This window comes from Carettochelys insculpta, chromosome 5 (assembly GCF_033958435.1).
Source record: "Carettochelys insculpta isolate YL-2023 chromosome 5, ASM3395843v1, whole genome shotgun sequence".
Lineage (NCBI taxonomy): Eukaryota > Metazoa > Chordata > Testudines > Carettochelyidae > Carettochelys > Carettochelys insculpta.
The window spans coordinates 11,971,006-11,990,794 of record NC_134141.1 but is presented as its reverse complement, the minus strand read 5'-3'; the positions used below and the strand labels follow the sequence as shown (position 1 = coordinate 11,990,794).

The following is a 19,789-nucleotide window of genomic DNA, read 5'->3' as shown; positions in this document are numbered from 1 at the left end:
TTAAAATTTTGGCTGAAATAATACATTCTTGAGATATAGGAAACTGGGGAAAAACTAGATTTTGATGTTTTTTCCTTTCAGCATTCTGTTCATATTTAGCTATTGTAAATGAAATAGTGATTTCCAATGGTATCCATTCAAATTTCTTCTATAGAGTAGTGTAAATAATACTTTAAAATTTTAAAATGGCTTATTAGAATTTACTGTGCTCTGAGACATGCTTAAAAAGAACTTCTGAATTAATGGGTGTGTCTGAGTAGCACTGGTTTTGTGGTTGTACTGCTTTTTGTATTTTAATACTAATTGCGTTGATTGTCATAAAGATTTGTATGCTTAAATAATGTTATTTTAACATAGATTTTTTTAATTAACATATACTTAAGATGTTCCAGAATTAAGATTGCCTGTGTATCCTTAATTTGCCCCTTGTACACTTGCATGATGATTGTCTTCAGTTATGTCCTGACATACTATTTTTATTTTATTTTTATCTTTCCCTTTTGTCTCCGTTGTCTGTAAGTTACCCATCTCATTTGCTGCAGAAATTGGAAGACATGGTGAATGAGGCAGAGGACTTCAGGAAGAGACTGGATGGTCTTGTAGTTAAGGAAGTTGAATGCTACTTTGGAGAATAAGATTTTTATCTTTCCTTTATCTTTAGCGTATGTGTGTGATGCTGGGTATATCACTAAAGTGAAAATGTCCACATTTAGCCACTTATTTTCAGTGAACCCAACTTGAGACACCTGCATTTGTAATTTTGAGAGCTCAGGTATCCTGTGACTGAGCGTGGTAGAACTATGTTCTGGACATAAAGGCCGTGTCTACACTTGCATTCCTCTTTTGAAAGAGGCATGCAAACGAAGGAAATCGAAAACATAAATGAAGTGCGGATTTATATACCTGACACCTCATTTGCATATTCTTTAGAAAAAAGAAAAGCAGTGTGGATGTGGCTCTTTCAAAAGTAAACCCCATCTTTGAAAGAACCCTTCTTCCCTTTTTTTATGGGAAGAAGGGTTCTTTTGAAGATGGGGTTTACTTTCAAAAGCGCCACATCTACACTGCTTTTCTTCTTTCAAAAGAAGCTTGTTTGAAAGAAGAATATACAAATAGATGTGTAAATTTGCATCTCGTTTGCATGCTTCTTTCAAAAGAGGAATTCAAGTGTAGAGTTCTCTAATGTTCTACATATGGTTACATCCCCTCAGCTCCTAGGTTCCCCCTACTCCTTCCTGATTCCTATTCCTGTTTTCTTGATCTTGATATGCTCTTGACCCCCTCCCCTCCCTGCCTTGCATCTCTTTACCCACACCCCTCTGAATGTAAGACCCTGAGCTACTTTTCCATATTGCCTGGGCATCAAAAAGAAAAGCAATTGGCTGCAAGTTTTCCCGGCTCCCAATCCTGGTGCAATGGCAGCTGGTAGGGGCAATTACAGAGAAAATCCACCTCATCCCCATCCCCTCATGCTCTGGATTGGGGCACATTCTGTTACTCTCTGTGCAGCCTGCCAGTGTGTGGGGGTGCCCAGGTGATTTAAAAGGGCTAGTGGCTAGCACCATCCCTGCAGCCCCTGGATAGGAGGCTGCCCCACCCCGAACACTGATTCTGCAGCTCCCATTGGTCAGGAATTGCAGCCAGTGGGAGCTTTGGTGACGATGCCTGCAGGCAGTAGCATGTGACGCTCCACTGGGCCTCACTTCTAGGAGCCATTGCCAGAGAGCTCTGTGGGTGAGTTTCAGAAGCTGTCCAAGATACGACCTAGCCTGCACTGTGACCCCCTGCTCCACCTTCGAGCCAGCACCTGGACTCCCGTTCAGACCCTACGCCCCCCTCTCATGCACCCAAACTCTTTCCTAATGCCTGCACCATTTTGTGCATCCCAATCCCCTGCTCCAGTTAAGTGAAAGTAAGTAAGAGTGGAGGAAAGTGACTGACAGAGGGAAGTGGAGTCAGTGGGGGCAGGGCCTCCAAGGGGCAGGCCAGGGGTATGGCCTCAGGAAGGAGCGGGGTAGAGCAAGGGTCCTCTGAATTTGCATTTAGACAGTTGGCAACCCTACCAAACATACACATGGAAGCCCAGGGCATGCCAGAAAAAAAGCACACAGCAGTGCTTCTGGCAGACCACTGGGCACCAGAAGCATAGCCAGAGTCTTGTTGAGCACCAGCTAGCACAGGCATAGCACAACCCAAATATCAGGTGGCCCACATCCTTGTGAATGTCGGTTGTGAATGTATGGGAGCCCATGGTGTGTTCTGCCCTGAGGCCCGAAATTGCTGTTGGCAGGCCTGTGTGATTGGTGCATGTACAAATTGGTTGCAGATAGAAATTTAGGGGATGGAATAATCTCAAAGGAGATATAATCTCTGGATAATTTTGACTTCCAGACTCCAAAGTCTCTTGAGCATGCATAGTCTGAGATTTTTTTCAACCAAAGCTTTAGCTTTATGGTTTGGTCAAATCTGGGCAGATTTTGTGGAGGAAGGCAAAAGGTTCATCTCAGTCACCCAGATGTCCCTTCTCCTGCCAAATTTTATGTCTTTGCTTCAGAACAGAGTGGGAAGTGAATGTCTTGGGGGAAAGGCTGATTTTCTTAATGACTGAAATAAAGTGTCTTCTGTACCCTCCTTCTTGGAAACAGCTGAGCCACTTCAGCTGATTTTTTTTTTCTTCCAGATTTAGACTGTTTAGACTGAATTTTTCCATGGTGGTTAGTCTGCGTCTCAACTTCCCATCTATAAAATGAGGCTGATACTAAATGTCCATAAGGTAGTCGGATAAGACAGCATTCTGGCTAGGGAAACTGTGAATACTGCACCAGAGGGATAGATGTGTTAGCCTGTATCTGCAAAACCAAGAGTTTCTGTGTCACCTTGTAGACTGACAGATTTTTTGGAGCATAAGCTTTTGTGGGCAACATTCCACTTTGTCAGATGCAGGCTGTTTAATAGATTTTTTTCTGAAGTAGACTAACTACATTAGAGTTTCGGAGGGGTAGCTGTGTTAGTCTGGATCTGTAACAGCAACGAAGGGTCCTGTGGCACCTTATAGACTAACAGAAAAGTTTTGAGCATGAGCTTTCGTGAGCACAGACTCACTTCATCTGCCGCATCTGATGAAGTGAGTCTGTGCTCACGAAAGCTCATGCTCAAAACTTTTCTGTTAGTCTATAAGGTGCCACAGGATCCTTCGTTGCTGTTACATAGTGTGTGTTCTTTTGGCATCTTTGTGGCTGAAATCAGATGTGGCAGAAAGACGTAGCCTGTACACATTTTCTTTGTCTTAAGATCAGTAATAATTTTCAAAAAATATTCAAAGAGATAATCACGTGGTTGATTTTGCTTTTTAAAAAAGGAAAAATTGTCATGTTTAAATTGCAGGAGAGCGGGCTGTCAAATGATGGTGGATTTAAGCATCTTTTGTAGGATTTATGATTTAAACCTTGCTTTGTTGTAGTGGGACATAAAAACAGACTTTGTTTTACTTGCTAGTCCTTGGTTTTTTTTCCTGTCCATACAGAGTAAATCTGAAATCAAAACAATGCAAGCAAAGAGTGAAGAGTTCAGAAACTTGCTAATATATTAGCAAGGAAACACTTTTAACATGGCATGGTTTCAATTGTCTTGTAATTTCCAAATATGCAGCCACAAAGAGACAGTGTTGCATAATCCATAATGAAAGCTTAGCGTGCATCCAGTCCATAACGCATCAGCAATTAGAGCAGAAATCAATATATCCAGCAAATTGTGGATACAGAAGAGCACTGAGAAAGATGGTCCGATTATGACCTTCTCATTTATGTTGTTGAATAAGAAACTATCAGAGAAATCCCAATCTAAAATCCTCTTCAGTTAAGAGCAAGGTCTGAATCTAAACTGCAGCTATGTTTTAGGGTTGTATGTAACTATAGTGGAGCATGCTGGAAATCCTGTAGTAACTTTATTTTAAATTAAAAATAAGTAGCACAATCAGTACGATAGTGTCTGTTTGTTTATTTTTGATATTTGGTTCACAAGGTTCCCGTGCTTATAATTTTCAGTTTGCCCTTACGGGAGTTGTCCAGGGAATGAAGAAGAATGCTTTGACAGATGTGCAGGGGGCAGCTGACACTAAGGAAAGGACTAAGGGGGAACTTGAAACTGTAAGATAAATATATTGGCTAGTCAGAGTTTCTGCTAGAGTAGTGAACAATTGACTAATTGAATTGTTAATTTAAATTGTCATCTTTATGAATTCATTTAGCTGAAGAGACAGTTAATATTTTTCAGATCATTTATTTCTGACTTTCTGCAGAATCTGGGAAAGCAGCAATGGCTTACTATTTCTGTTTTGCATCTAACCATAAGAGTTGGATAAAATTGTTTTTTAAAAGAAAGCTTGAGGTTTAGGATCACAGATCTGTTGAAAGTTGGGATTCTGCAGCCCCAGAACACATGGGGCAATGAATAATGGTGTGATGCTAGTGATGGGGGAATGATCAGATAAGTTTGAAAACCGCAAACAGTGGTTCTGAGGGTTTAGTAAGCTGCTCTGTAAAAGGGATACATTCTAACACTTACAGCCTGCAATTTACAGTGGTACCGTCATCAGCACTTATGCCCCCACTCTGACCAGCAGTGATGAAGCAAAAGAGTTTCTTCGAGCACTTTGACTGTCCTGGGAAAGCAACTCCTAGTGACAAGCTTCACCTGTTGGGTGACTTCCAACACCAGAGCTGTCAAGGACTGTAGGAACTGCAAAAGGGTGCTGGGACATCATGGTGTTGGTAACATGAATGCCAATGTCCCTCTTCTGCTGAGCTTGTGTGCAGAAAATGACCTGACAATTACCTATACTCTCTTCAGGCAGGCTGATAAATACAAGACCATATGGATGCACCCAAGATCAAAACAGTGGCACATAATTGGCTATGTCATCAGTTGCAGACAAGATAGTTGTGACGTTAAGATCACCAGGGCCACATGGGGAGCTGAGTGCTGGACTGATCGTAGACTCATCAGATCTGTCCTTACACTGCACATCACACCACTGCATCTCAAGAAGTTCAAGGTTGTCAGACCCTCCTTCAACATCAGGAAGCTGCACTATATTGGTGGTCATGAGCAATTTGCAGCCCACCTTAATGACGTGCTGACATCCCATGGACCTCTGACTGGAGACCCAACACAAAAGTGGGACCAGCTTCAAATCCTGGTGACAGTTAGCCAAGTCAACACTAGGACTAAAAAACAGAGTTCACTAAGACTGGTTCGACAAAAATGATGAGACCGTCACGAACTGTTAGAGGAAAAACAGAAGGCATTTCTGATATGGTAAAACAATCAGTCCTCAATTTCCAAATATGACTGTTTCAAACACCTTCAGAGTCAGGCACAGACTGCACTTTGCAAAATTCAAGATGAGTGCTGGGAGAGAAAAGATGAAGTCCAATGCTACACTGACTCCAAGAACTCCAGGATGTCCTTCAGTACCATCAAAGCTGTATGTGGACCTTCAAAGCCAAGTACTACACCTTTCTTGTCTGCAGATGGCATGACCCTCCTGAATGAGGAGCAGCATCAATGATAAGTGGAGAGAGAATTTCAGCAACCTTTTCAACAGGCTCTTCATTGTCGACCCTGTGGCCCTAGACCAAATCCCTCAGAAACCCACAATAGATGGTCTTGACCTGCCCCCTCCAATTGATGAGGTCAAAAAGGCAATCAGCCAGACCAGCTCTGGCAAAGCCCCTGGGTTGGACGGTATCCCTGCTGAAATTTTCAAGGCAGCAGGACCAGTGTTACTTGAAGCCTTTCACAGCATTTTGACCAGAATCTGGGAAGAAGACAACATGACCAAAGACTTTAGGGATGCCACAATTGTCTTGCTCCTCAAGAGCAAGGGCAACAAAGCTGAATGTGGAAATTACTAGAGCATCTCCTTCTCTCTACTGCTGGGAAGATCTTGGCTCGATTCATCCTCAACTATCTTTTCACCAGCATGTCAGAGGAGAACCTACCAGAGGGTTGGTGTGGTGTCCTCCCAGGTTGTAGCACCAGTGACATGATCTTTGTTTATCAGGTCCAGGAAATGTCCATAGACCAGAACTTGGGGCTATACACCATCTTTATATACCTGACCAAGGTATTTGTCAGTGGAGAAGCCCTGTGGAATAGCCTGTCAAAATTTGGCTGTCCAAGAAGATTCGTCGCCCTCATCGCCTGTTCTGCAATGATATGACTGGCTTCGTTCTTTCAAATAGCAAGTCATTCAAATAGCAAATCCTTTTGAGATATCCAATGGCGTGAAGCAAGGGTGCATGCTGGCCCCAGTGCTGTTCAACTTTTTTTTCACATGCATCCGCAGCCATGCAGTTAGGGACCTGGACCATGGCATCTACGTAAAGTACAGGCTTGATGGATCACTTTTTTGATCTTCGTTGTTTGACTGCTAAAACTAAGACTCTCTTGAGAGGCTCGTTCTTGAAGCCTCTTTTGCTGAAGACTGTGCACTTATGGCACACAAGGAATTTAACCTCCAGTTTATTGTCAACAAGTTTGCTGAAGCCACTCGCCTCTTTGGTTTGACCATCAGCTCAGGAAAGACCGAGGTATTGTTTCAGCCCGCTCCAGGGTCTGCTGCTCTCCCCTCTTCAATCTCTGTTGAAGGAACAGAGTTAAGAACAGTGTATGAGTTCAAGTACCTCGGCAGTGTGATAGCCAATGATGGCTCCCTTCACAAAGAAATCAATGCCAGGATCTGCAAGGCCAACCAGGCACTAGGACATCTGGGAGTACGAATGTTGAATCAGCACAATATCCAACAGTCAAACTGAAAGCGTGCAAGTCTGTGGTCCTGACCATTGTCCTGTATGGATGTGAAACCTGGACCTTGTGCAGAAAACACGTGAAATTGCTCGACCACTTCCGCACACACAGCCTGAGGTTAATACTGCACATTTGATGGCAGGACAGAGTCTCAAACCTGAAAGTCCTTGATACAGCAGGAATGACAAGTGTCGAAGCCATGATTCTGAAAGCCCAGCTTTGCTGGACAGGGTAAGTCATATGAATGGGGGAGTCTAGAATGCCTAAGCAACTCCTCTATGGTAAACTCTCCCAGGGCAAAAGGAATCAATGTAGGCCTCCCAAGAGGTATAAAGACTGCATGAAGGCCAACATTGCTCATGCTTGATTAAAGCCAAAGCAGCTAGAGCAACATGCAGAAGACTGAGCAGGCTGGCATGCTCTCGTACGACACGCATATGACAACTTTGAAGAGCAGCAACACATACGCCTGATTGATGCTCATGAGAGGAGAAAAGTAACAGCAGTAGCCACACCGACAGAGTCAGAACAATTCCCTTGCCCCTACTGTGAACGCCCATGTTTAAGGCTTGGACTCTTCAGCCACATGCGAGTCCTCAACCGATGAGCCTTTGAATACTTCAGACGTCATTTGTTGGATATGAGGGGCTACCAAGAAGACGACATTCTAACAATTATAGCCTTTAATTTAAAGTGGTGCTGCCTGGAATCTAGAAATTGCTATAAGAAAAAGAGCATGACGCACCATCAAAGTGGCATGACATAAGATTGCTGTGCCAACAGAATTTCTTGGAAAGCAAGGGATAGCAAAATGAAAATTAGTAAAGATGAAAAAGTAATAGCTGGTAGTGTAACTATGTAATTGCAAGTAGCCTTTCTTGTTGCTCAGGAAGCAAAGACAGATTATTATGAGTGCCACAACATAAGGCATTGATGCATATGTTGCCAACCTCTTCTGCCCTTCCTCTTCTCCAAAAAAAAAAAAAAAAAAAAAAAAAAAAGAGGGGAACATCCAACCAGTTCCTTTGTAGTGCAGCTATCAAGCAATTACTGTATTTTGAATCATAGTTAGATTCAGTGGACTTCAAAGATAATTAGCTATAAGGAGCATTGGATGATTTTTTTGTAAAGCAGTCACAGGTAGAGGTGATTAAGGACTGCAGTTAATGTTGTGGAATATTGAAACTAAGCATTAGCATTGGCATGTCTATTTTGCATAATCAGTTCATTGATGAAATTCTGAATTCTTTCAAAATAAGTTCTATAATACTGTCCTGACTTTTCACTGTGAAAAGCAGCTATTGCAGTTAAGCAAAGTACTCTACAGGAAAGCTATCCTTAAGCAAAATCAAATGTTAATTTCAAATTATGGTATTCTGTGTTCCCAATTAAGTGTTTATTCCCTAGCTCCATGGCGTAGTGCATTTTATGAGTGAGCAATGTTAGAAGTACTACATAATCAAATATGTAACTCTGAATACCTTGCTTTCTTGTTGAGTGCCTACTTAAGAATGAATGTCTGCAAAACTTCCAGACCTATGCTAGCAGTGTTGATACTTGCTCTATGGCAAATTTCTTACATTTGCCCTGACTTTTTTTTTTTTTTTTTTTCCCATTTTTGTGACTGTTCTGTTAGACTTAATGGGGATGTTAATTCTGGACTCTTTTGTTGGGGTGGTTTGAATAATGTTTAGAAAAGGGAACTTATTGTGTTTTTGACTGGCCAGGGCTATCTCTTTAGCTCAATCTGCCCTCAAAAGTATTGGTTCTTTTTCTCTGTCAAAAAAGGAGTCTACTTTACAGCCAGCAGGCTCAATAGTGCTTTCTTTCACTGGCTAGGATGGGTTAGAATGAATGGCTGCAGATGTCGTTACAATAGTATGCCTAGTAGCAGTGTTTTGAGGCTTGTAAATATTTCAAATATTAGTCAGAAATTCATATAACAAACCAAGAGGAACTTCAGCACTCAGGACAAATGAATATAAAATTGTAGGTATACTATGCAAGCTTCACGAGAGGATTTGTTTTCCATTATTTGTTTTTTGAACTGTACTTATCAAAAGTCTGAGTTGTGATAAGAACTATGGCTGAAGTGATCAGGAATGAATTTGTATAAGTTAGGGCGAAGAAAAAAAAAAAAAACAGTTGCAGAATTTCTGGTGTCCTTGACTCTTTGTTGTCCCATCTGTTGTTTTTTTTTTCTGAACTTACACATTGAGAAAAGGATCACATGCTTGTTTGATTCTCTCTCCTTTTGAGTGAGAATACAGTGAAAGTAATAAGAAAACATCAAAATAAGGAGTAGTTGCAGATGTATACATAAATGCTATGGGAAACAGCAGATATGCTCGGATATTCAGTTTAATGAACACCTGATTGACCTGAGAACAACAGTCTTGTGGCAATTTATAGACTAACACAAGACTTTTTGTTGTTCTCGAAGCTACAGACCAACACAGTTACCTCTCTGATACTGATTGACTTGGACATTTATACTCAGTCTATTACTGACATTTTGATAAACTCAGTCAGGGCCTATGATTGCTACAGCCTGGCAGGAGTTACTTGGCACCACCCCATCTGCCCCCCATATACCCCCAAAACAATGAATGGTATTGGGGAGGATGCTCCGGTAAGTTAACACTTCATGGGATTGACAGTGACTTGTGAAAAGTATGAGACACTTTAAAATTAGGAAAGATCTATCTGTCAAACACTGTGAAGCTGAGATTCAAGGGTTTGGGGGTTTAGTTGTTGAGCAGCCAGCAAAAGGAAATGAAGTTCACCATGTGTGTTGCCAGGCATACAGAGCAAACAGTGTATTAAACTTTGGACTGTGGCCTTTTTACTATGGAGAGTCATGCCAAACCTTTTGGCTTTGCAAAAATGCTGTACAGGAGAATTTGTAGATGTGGTACAGACTTGTTGAAGACCAGTGGCATCTATTTCAACTGAATGCTTTAGAGACTGATCATATAAGTATCAGTAAATTACTGTATATTGGCTCTGGAGAAAAGAGAAATGACAGTTGTCTTTAGGAGAGGGAAAGGGCACTTGTTGACTTGGAAAAATGACAGAAAGCCAAGCTTTACTTTCAAAGCACTTGCTTCACACTGAGGAGAATATCCAGTATAGAAAAAGAAAAACTAACGGCCGCCACTGAAATAAAAGCTTAAAACCTAAATTCCCAGAGAATTACAGCAGTGTGTGCACAGTGTTCTTGGAGTGAAGCCATTATTCTTTATTCCCAGATAATATTCCACAATCAGTATCTGGGAAATACTCAGTTTTGAAAGGAAAGCAAACTTGGTGCAGGCAGTGGTACAGGCTATAAAGCTGGGTCTACACATGCCCCCTGCTTTTGGCAGGGGCATGTTAATGAGGCAGTTCGGAAGGTGCTAATGAGACGCTGACATGAATGTGCAGCGCCTCATTAGCATAATGGTGGCCGTGCACAATTTGAAAGTGCCACTTTTGGAACGCATGCTGCCCATGTAGATGGTGGGCCTTTCTAAAAGACCCCCTTGTTTTAGGAAGAAGGGGCTTTCTAAGTCGGGGGGGTCCTTTCGAAAGGCTCCTGTCTACATGGGTGGCACACGTTCCGGAAGTGGCACTTTCAAATCGTGCGCAGCCACCATTATGCTATAAGGCACTGCATATTCATGTCAGTGTCTCATTAGCATCCTCTGAACTGCCTCATTAACATACCCCCCTCAGAAAAGAGGCAGCATGTGTAAACCCAGCTTAAAGGTTTGCAAAAGGTGGAAGAAGGTAAATATTTTAGATTGATAATTTTAGGAGTTCTAATTTTTTAAAAAATTAGCAAGTTTACAGAAATTTGTCAACTATGCCTTTACAACAGCAGTTCATCAATACATATCACAAGGAAATAATTAGTATTTAAATTTAATTAGAAATAACACTGTTGATTGATCACAGTTGACTCACACGATTAACTCAACATTACAGTTTAAAAATGAATCGTTATTTGCACTGTTAAATTTCAGTTGGTTTTTGATTAAATGTTGGATGTTTTTCTGCATTTTCAAATGGGCTTATTACAATGCAAAATGCAAGCGTACAGTGCTCACTTTATATTTTTGACAAATATATGTGCTATAAAAATTATAAAAGAAATAGTATTTTTCCATTCATCACATACAACTACTGTCATTCAGTCTTTTTGTCATGAAAGTGTAATTTACAAATGTGTATCTTTTTGTAGGTGAGGTTATATGACAGCACTCCAATGAAACAATGTAAAACGTAAGAAACTACAGGTCCACCTAGCAGTTGGCTGAAGAAATATGACTAAGACAAACAAGCTTGTTTACATTTATGGGAGATAATGCCTGTTTCTTATTTACAATGTCACCTGAAAGTGAGAACAGGCATTTGTGTGGCACTGTTGTAGCTAATGGTGCAAGGTATGTATATATGACACAAACTGAACATTCATATACATTTTCATGCTTCAGCCACCGTTCAAGAGGACATGCTTCCTGGATAATGGTGCAAATTTAAAAAAAAAAAAACCAAAAAAAAAAACCACTAGTTTTATATTTGTGACTGAATTCCTTGGCTCAGAATTGTATGTCTCCAGTTCTGTTTTATACACATTCTGCCATACAGCTCATGTTATAGCAATCTCAGCTGATGACCCAGCACGTGTCCCTTTTGAGAACTTTTTCAAAGCAGATTTGACAGAATGCAAAGAAGGTACCAACATGAAATTTCTAGAGATAGCTAAATCACCTTACCTAAGGTTTAAGAATCTGATGCACCTTCCAAAATCGAGAGGGATGAGGTGTGGAGCATGCTGTCAGAATTCTTCAAAGAGAAACACTTATGTGGAAATTCCAGAACCCAAGCCACCAAAAAGGAAAATCAGCCTTCTGCTGGTGGCATGTCCACTCTGCTTTGGATTGTTATTGAGCAGAGTCCATCGTCAGGAGGGATGCATACCTGTGGAATGGTGGTTGAAGCATGAAGGGACATATGAAACATTTGGCATGTTAAATAGCTTGTGACACTAGCTACGATAGTGCCACGTGAATGCCTCTTCTCACTTTCAAGTGACATTGTAAGCAAGAAGTAGTATTGCCTATAATTGTAACCATAGTTATTTGTCTTAGTGTTTGGCTGAACAAGAAGTAGGATTGAGTGGGCTTGTGGGTATTAAAGTTTTACATTTGTTTTATTTTTGAGTGCAGTAATTTTTATACATAGGTCTACATTTTGTAAATATAAAGTGAGCACTGTACACTTCATATTCTGCGTCTGTAATTGAAATCTACATTTTTGAAAATGTAGAAAACTTCCAAGATGTTTAAATAAATGGTATTCTATTGTTTAACACTGTGATTAATCGCAATAATTTCTTAATTGCTTGACAATCCAAATTAGAGGTAGACTTGATCTATAGCTAGCTATTTTTATGATGGTGCCCAAAATGCAGCAACCATGTTCTCAAATCACTAAGAAAAACACCGTTCTGGTTTCAAAGAGCTTAGAGTTAGAGAAATAGAACTTCTTATTGTTTTTTGTTTGTTGGGTTTTCTGTTTGTTTTTGCTTTTTTTTTTTCTTAAATTGGCATCTTTCCTTTCTGTAAATCTACATGCATACATGTGTCTTTATTGTTGTGCTACGTAACTGGGAAAACCTGTCTGTTTTGGTTATGGGCTTGGAAGTCAACATAGCATTTTAAAATCATTGTGGTGCTATGATAGAGCTGTTCATGGCACTGACAGTAAGGCATGAGGCTCATATCACAACAGTGTGCTCTAGTCTCTCTGTCACTCAGTCACGTGTGCTTTTTTTTATAGTAATATTAGCAGTGGAGTAATTTTAGCTTCAACAAAAGAAGCTGCTTGTACAAATGTCTTCAGTCTCTCTAGTTTTTATGCAGACCTTGTCAGCAGTTTAGGCCTCATAGATATGGTATCCACAGTACCTCATCCACTTACTGGTACATCCAGAACTTACATAATCATCACAAGGATCTGCAATTTATCATGTACTTTGGTCCCTTTTGTTTCTACTCTGCTCTAATCCATCCTTCTGCTAATTTATAATAGTCTAAACAACCACCACTTTGTTTGAAATCTGTCTGCCCCAGAAATATTTTCTTCTCCCCAAATATGTAATTTCCCCTGAAAATATCCATTGCCTTTCCTCCCTCCCACCCCCCCCCCCCCCCCCGCCCTCTAGCAAGATCACACGAGATTGAATCCTGGGCCATGGTTGACTTTTTTAGTCTATAAAATAACATTGTCTCAAAGCTGGGTATCTTGTGGTTCTGTAGGTCTAGGAATGCGTAAAGTGCATCTATGGACAAAGTGGTTTGCAGTTTTTTTAAAAGGAGACATTTTCTTTTAGCTGTGGAAGAATATGAGACACAGGAATTCAAACTCGTAGCAATTTTTTGTAGAAGTGGGTGACACAGGCCTAAGGCTGAATCCTGCCTCTTTTGGACCTTGCATAGAAATACTTTGGGGCAGGGAGAATTCTTGCTTGATTTGGGGAGGAAGGAATTTTTGTGTTAAGTTTGGGGTGATGACTTTTTCAAAGCTGCTCTAGGGCTGGAGTATTTATATCTAGGGAGCCAGCCTGGGGTAGGGAGTCCCCCGGGCAGCCTGGTGGCAGGGAGCAGGTCGCAGTCCCACAGGCAAGCCTTGAAGGCCTGACCAACCCTGGTCTGGCAAATTCCCTCATTTGGGACCACTCGGGTCCCAAGGTGCCGGACTTGGGAGGTGCAACCTGTACTAGCTCTTGCTGCTTTAAAGTTTCTAGGCTTCAGTTTCTCTTTCTCAGTGAATTAAAAAGTAGCATGGAAAGCAGGATGGAAGCTGGATAGGATTGTTTTTGTTCTGTGCTTATGTGGTGATAGACCTTGGCCAAGCACATGAGGAGTTAGTTAAACAGCGTCTTAAAGACAAAGAAACAATATATTGCAGGGGATGGAGGCAAAAATAGAAAGGAGCAATGCAATGGACTAGAAACAAAAAGGGAAGACATTGTTCAGCGCACACACAGAGCTTCCTATCTTACCCTACTTTTTTGCCATGGAAAAACTGTCGTGGCTTCTGGGAATAAGAAAGACCCTAAATGGGAACAGTTTGAATAAATATGTTCCATGGGTAAAAAGGAAATTGTTTTAAGCATAAGCAGTCAAGATGATTATATAGGACTTAGTTGCAAGAATGAAACATCATAAGGAAAACCGCTTGTTGAGAGAAAATGATGTGGATATGGCAGAGTGGATCAATTGGTTAGTAACTTCATTCTTCCAGACTCTCAGCATGCCCTTTATTTGACAAATAAATGACCAAACTGTTTGCTGTGTTGGATGTTGCCAGAATAAAAGTTTAGTTTATCTAACTTCTGTGGCTCATTTGCTAACTAGGTTTAGAACTATCACTCAAGCCTACAATACGGAAAGCTGCACTAAGAAAAATCTAGAGTTGCCAGTCACTGCTGAGTGGTGTTTTCTTATTTTATGTAACATAATACATGCTCCTTATTTTGGAACAACATGGTCACAGACCATAATGTTGGTACCATAAGTCTATTCCTTATTTCAGCATAACTCAGCTTTTCCAAGGGAAACCCCATTCTCTGTACATGTTTTCTCAAAAAACAGAAGTGCTGGTGAGTTCAATGAGGCTTATTCCAAAATTAAGTACACTCTAAGCACAGTCAGTCTTAACGTTTTTTGGTAACTTGATTTAAATCAGTTGCGGGGCGGGGAGGTGATTTAAATTGCCTTGATTTAAATCAATCCACACTGTTTGTATACATAGCTAGCCCTGAACCCGAGATCCTTCGGCCCCTTACCAGGACTGGCTGGGTCTTGAATTGCACGCTGATATCTACAGTACAATCAAATGTGCAGCTGTCTCATATTGGCAATTTAGACTTGTGGATTTTAAGCCGTGGGCCTAGAAAATTTCAGTATAAATGCTCAGGTTGGAGCCTGGGCTCTGCAACCCCTTTTGCAGGGTCTACATTGTAGTTCTATAGCTCTGCAGCCTGAGGCTGAGTCTGCTGATAAGCCAGCCATGGGTTTTTGTTGTTGGTTTGTGTGTTTGTGGTTGGTTTTTTTTTTTTTGCTTGCAGTTTAGAGGTTACCCATAAGGGCTTCAAGAGATGAGTCTCTTGGGAGCCTTTATCATACTAGAAATTGACATCTGCAGTTTCTGCAATAAATGAAGTAAGAGATGACTCTGTCTTACTGCACAAATCTGATTTGTCCCTTAAGCATCATTCGTCTTCCGCACTGAATAAGCATACAGGGGCCTTTTGGGGAAAAGTAGTATGTGATCAAGTATCTTGTGGATGTCATAATGCATACATGTAGGGGAGCAGAAGTAAAGTTATACCAGAAACAATTATGGTGCTTAGTGGCCATGTCTATGCTACAGTGATCTTTTGAAAGATAATCGTCCAGGAGATCTTTTCTGGAAGATCTTCTTTTGAAAAAGCACATCCACACAAAAAGGCGGATTAAAAAAGCAATCTGCTCTTTTGAAAGAGAGCATCCACACATTTCCCGCTCTTTCAAAAGTATGGGTCAGGGATCAAAAAATTCAGCAACATGAGGACTGCTCTTTCAAGCAGAGGGGCCCCTGGAACATCTACACTTGCTTTTTTCCAAAAGAGTTTTTCAGAAAAAGGCTCTCTTCTTCATTTGGGAGAGGAAGAGGGCCTCTGGAAGAATTCAAAAATGCACATTTTGTGTGTGGATGTTCTGCTTGCTCTTTTGGAAGAGGACCTGGTTGAGTAGTTGAGTTTGTAACCATAATATTCTTTTAACATTGTTTGTAATCTTCTCTGTGTTGCTATGAAGGTAGCCACTTCCTTTTAAATCTTTATGCTAAGATGGGACTTTTATTTTGAACACACACTTCAAATAGATTACTTTCACACTTCTGTCACTTACACTGCAACTGTCTGTCTGCCTCAATACTCACTCTCTCTTGCTTCTGCTGGATAGTTTAAAAAGGGTAAGGCGACCAGGGCTGGGAAAGGATCATCTAAGTTTTTGCAAGTCAGATGACCCTCGGGGCAACAGACCCTATAGTGCAACCATGTGCCATGTTTTGAAACGGTTTTGGGGTTTGTTTTTTGTTGTTGTTACTGTTCTTAGCATAAGGTCATGGCAGGTTTCCAGAGGGCCTCAAGTACTCACATTTAGCTTGACTAAATTCTTTTCAAAAGATAACGGTAAAACTGTAGCATTATTGTTACCTAATGCATTACTACTTAAAAAGCTACCCCTTCCTCTCCCAACTGTTTTTTGCTCTGCTAGGACAGTAAAGCGAAGCAAGTAATTTTACACCTTTATTTATAGTCAGTTTCTCTTTATGATTCTCCTGCTCACACACCAGTGTTCTCAGCACTTTAAGGCAAAATACAGATCACCTTAACTCCCCCCCGCCCTTCCCCCCTTAAAATTAAAAGGCTGTTACTATGCTATTTTCTGGTAAGAAGTGTAATTTCTGGAAAATGGGTTTAGCTCTCCTATAAAATGTCTGTGGCTATTTTTTCATGGTGTTTGCTGCCTTTTTATGTAAAATATTAAAATACTAAGTTATATTTTTACAGTTCCAGGCTCTGAAATTTAGACATAGTGTCAGTATATAGTTGAAAAGTGTTTTGATGTAATTATTTCCCCTGAAAATTCCCAAAACTTATGAAGGAATTTTAGGTTGGTTGCCATGTGTCAAAACTTGATAGGAATACAGTTCAAATCATAAAATTTTAATTTTCATTAACAGTTCAGTCTGACATGCTTTGTTCATTTCACTGTTACTTTAAAGGGACACTGACTAGATTGTGTGGTAATGTTTTAAAACAAGTTAAAGTGCAAAGTCCCTGTTCTTTTTAAAAAATTGTAGTTTCTTAATGACCTATTTATATGAATATCTTTTCTCTCTTTCCTCTCTTGCTTTGAGACCAATACAAAATGCGTAACTTACTGCACATAAAAAGAGAAGACGGTTAGATATAATTAAATGTACAAAATAAACTCGGACATTGTGAGTTTGTTAATAAGCTGATATAGTGAATTATTCGGTGTTACAGACTGACTGATTCAACGAAGAATTGAAACTAACTGATACAACTATGAAGTTTGATGTGTAGTTCACTTATAAGACCAGAATGCTTGCTAAGATAGCAACTATTTCTACATCAGTGCCCATCTATAAGCAGTAAAATTACCAGGCCCCGACTAAAATGTTTAATTTGCTAATTGCTGTACACTCTTGTATGTTGGAGCATCACTTCATTAATAAAATTTGGTCTTTTTTTGCAGACGTCTCCATCTCAACAAGAAAGCAACAGACAAACAACCCTATAGCAAGCTTCCTGGTGTCTCACTTCTAAAGCCGTTAAAAGGTGTAGATCCAAACCTCATTGACAATTTAGAGACCTTCTTTGAACTAGATTATCCAAAGGTATGTATGAGTTTACTTTTTTTTTTTAAAGAAGTTGAATTGGTGGCCTGTGCAAAGAGCTGTCGGAGCCCACATAAACTTTTGTTTTATGCTATAGATGGAGAAAAACAACTTAAGTATCACCTTATGTACTTAATGACATTTGTTACTTCCCCTTGTTCCTTAAATATCAGACACCATATACTATTCATTATTCTGTTAAACTATCTAATCTTGCATTAGATTGGAGTGTACTGGTGCTAGCCTTCTGCAATATGTTTATGTAAATATTCAGGATGCACTATACTAGCAACAGTTTATGAACTGATCAATGAACTTATAAGCATTTACCTTAATACATGGCCTGACTTGGATTTACACCTTCTGGTTCGGGCCTCAAATCTTGTACCGTGTTCATACATTAGGCTCTCTCTACTGCATTCCCCTGATTTTTTATTTTTAATGCAGAGGATGTTTATCGTTTTGGTAAAGTATGAATTGAAAATGACCCAGTGGGCTAAACATTGTTTTATGGCCACCTTAAGTTAACATTTGGATCCCATTTGGTCTATGGTATGCACATTTTTACATTCAGTATATATCTACCTTGGTTTTTTGTTTGGATTTGTATAGTGTTTGTGGGAGTGTTAGGAACATGGAGAGGGATGGGCTTTTAGAGTTGTTGTTCTGAAATAATTGGATGGGCATTATAGTAAACTCTTTCGTATCTGGTATCCTATCACTTGGAACTCTCAAATAACCGGTATTTTAACCATGAGTAAATTTTAGTTATGTTTTCCATAAGTACAGTATAATGAAGGTACATACAAATAAGAACAGCAAATACACTGTTTACAGTGTACAATACTACTACTGTTAAATAAACTACTCTGCATACATTTTTGTTTCTTAATATCTAATCTCGTTTTTATTTAGTGTTCCACATTGCTGAGTATACCTCTCTATTATCCAGAATATTTGACTGTCAACCTCCTCATCCCGGGGCTGCTGGATATGAAAGCATTTACTGTATTATAAAGTGTTTTACAATGCTGTTATCAAATGTGTGATGCAGTGGGAGAGTAATTGATGGGAATATATAAGCCCCAGGATAATCAGAGCTTTATTCCTTGTAGACTAAGGAGAGGTTACTACAGGTTAATTAGAGCAAGTGGAACCAGTCCAGGCCCTTCCCAAGACCTAATAAAAACATCCTGTCTGTCGAGAAGGGGAGGAGAACTGACTGTAGTTTGGAGGTATAGTGGTGTTGACTAGAGGATCAGAGTACAAGGAGAAGGGAGACTCTGCTCAAGTAGGGTGGAGAGACTCCCCTAGTACAGAAACTCTTCCCTAGCAGAAACCCTGACCAAGGGGAAAGAGGGTAAGAAGCATGCAAAGCTGAAGGTGCTGGTACTGGAATAGGAAGTGTGTCTCTCCCTTGCTCCCCTTCTGTCCTCCCACTAATTGGAGGTCAAGAATAAGGGCAGGGGTGGCACCACACCAAGGAACAGGGTGGGAGCCACCACAACAGCATTGGCCATTTTGTCAAGAAGTAAAACAGAAATTTTGTAGTGACAGATGAGGCCTTGGACTCCCAGACAGCAGAAGAGGCTGTCAAGGGAATTGCTTTCTACGGTCAGGCTTTTATTTTATTTGGGGCTGCAGGCTATGGCTTTTTTTTTTTTTTTTTTTTTTCTTTAAACCCCTCTCATCCCCAGAAGTGTTGATAGTAGGTACTAAACCAGGGCCGGGCTAGTACTAGCTCATGGGCCAGATTTAGCCCACCAAGCCTTTTGGTCTGGCCTGCAGCCCATTCTACTGGGAGCTCCAGGTAAGCTCTCTGCGCACAGCAGCCAGTCAGCTGCTCAAAATGGCTGGCAGCTTTCTCTAGGTGCCCGGTACCTCTGGTCAAAAGTTTTGGCAGTGTTTGGTAGAATTTTTTTTTTTTTTTTTATTTCCTCCTTTTAAGAAGTTATATGCCAGTTAACATAAAGTCTTTTTTGTTACTAGTATGAAGTGCTCCTTTGTGTACAAGATCATGATGACCCAGCCATTGATGTGTGTAAAAAGCTCCTTGGCAAATACACAAATGTTGATGCTAGATTGTTTATAGGTAAGTAATACAACTTTGTAGTTCAATTCATGCTTTCGTAAATGGATCATCAAGCTATCATAAAGAAGCTATTGCACAGAAACTCAGGGAGTCTTCTAAATTGGATAACCTGTATTTATCTGTGGATGCTGCTCCTGTAGTAGGACAGCCTAGTCAAAGGAAATGTAACCTTACTATGGACATCCTGACACCAATGAGAAAAGAAACCCTAGGGAGGATATTTGTACTAATATTTGCCACTCTCTTCTACTCCAGACTCATCCCTCACAGTGCTAGGGCTGTGCAGATTATGAATTATTTATGCCATAAGTCTTGGGTGCAAAAAAACAGTTGTGCACAGGCCAGTTTGCTAGGCTTAAGTACTCCAAAATGATTTTAGTGGGTTGCCACATGCTTTCATGTTAGTAGGTTTGCTCCTAAGAAACC

At 40.3% G+C, this 19,789-nt stretch overlaps 1 protein-coding gene across 1 annotated transcript in view; it reads left to right on the top strand.

The window, feature by feature from the left end:
* The window catches only part of UGCG (UDP-glucose ceramide glucosyltransferase), a 42,724-nt gene that overhangs the window by 6,861 nt on the left and 16,074 nt on the right, over positions 1-19,789 (top strand). Inside the window, exons 2-3 of the mRNA XM_074994683.1 lie at positions 17,130-17,271; positions 19,261-19,363. Of these exons, the coding sequence (XP_074850784.1) occupies positions 17,130-17,271; positions 19,261-19,363 (245 nt within the window). The remainder of the gene's footprint in view (positions 1-17,129; positions 17,272-19,260; positions 19,364-19,789) is intronic.